The sequence below is a fragment of the Penaeus monodon genome, chromosome 34 (genome assembly GCF_015228065.2).
Source record: "Penaeus monodon isolate SGIC_2016 chromosome 34, NSTDA_Pmon_1, whole genome shotgun sequence".
Taxonomy (NCBI): Eukaryota; Metazoa; Arthropoda; class Malacostraca; order Decapoda; family Penaeidae; genus Penaeus; species Penaeus monodon.
The window spans coordinates 5,824,980-5,825,210 of NC_051419.1; the positions used below are offsets into that span (position 1 = coordinate 5,824,980).

Consider the following 231-nt stretch of genomic DNA (forward strand, 5'->3'; position numbering starts at 1 on the left):
GGACAGACCCCGAAACCCGCCCGCCTCGTCAGGAGCAACTACTCACAGTATGAACCGGCTCGGCAAGCTCCGGCCCCACGAACCACTGCCTCGTCGGCGTCGGCGTCCCCTTCAGCAGAATGCACTGGAGGGCCACGTGACCTCCCTCCATCACGGTCACCAGCTCCTCCTCGCCGTCTTCTACCTGGCCACGCCCATTTCCTCTGGCGATCTGGGGGGGAACTGCACGCC

The 231-nt window shown here is 65.8% G+C and overlaps 2 protein-coding genes across 2 annotated transcripts in view; both read right to left on the reverse strand.

The window, feature by feature from the left end:
• LOC119594792 (hemicentin-2-like) overlaps nt 1-151 on the reverse strand; it is a gene marked incomplete in the record, with an annotated part of 20,483 nt that extends 20,332 nt beyond the window's left edge. Inside the window, 1 exon segment of the mRNA XM_037943881.1 lies at nt 47-151. Coding sequence (XP_037799809.1) covers nt 47-151 — 105 coding nt within the window.
• The window catches only part of LOC119594538 (hemicentin-1-like), a gene marked incomplete in the record, with an annotated part of 42,784 nt that continues 42,609 nt past the window's right edge, over nt 57-231 (reverse strand). Inside the window, 1 exon segment of the mRNA XM_037943570.1 lies at nt 57-222.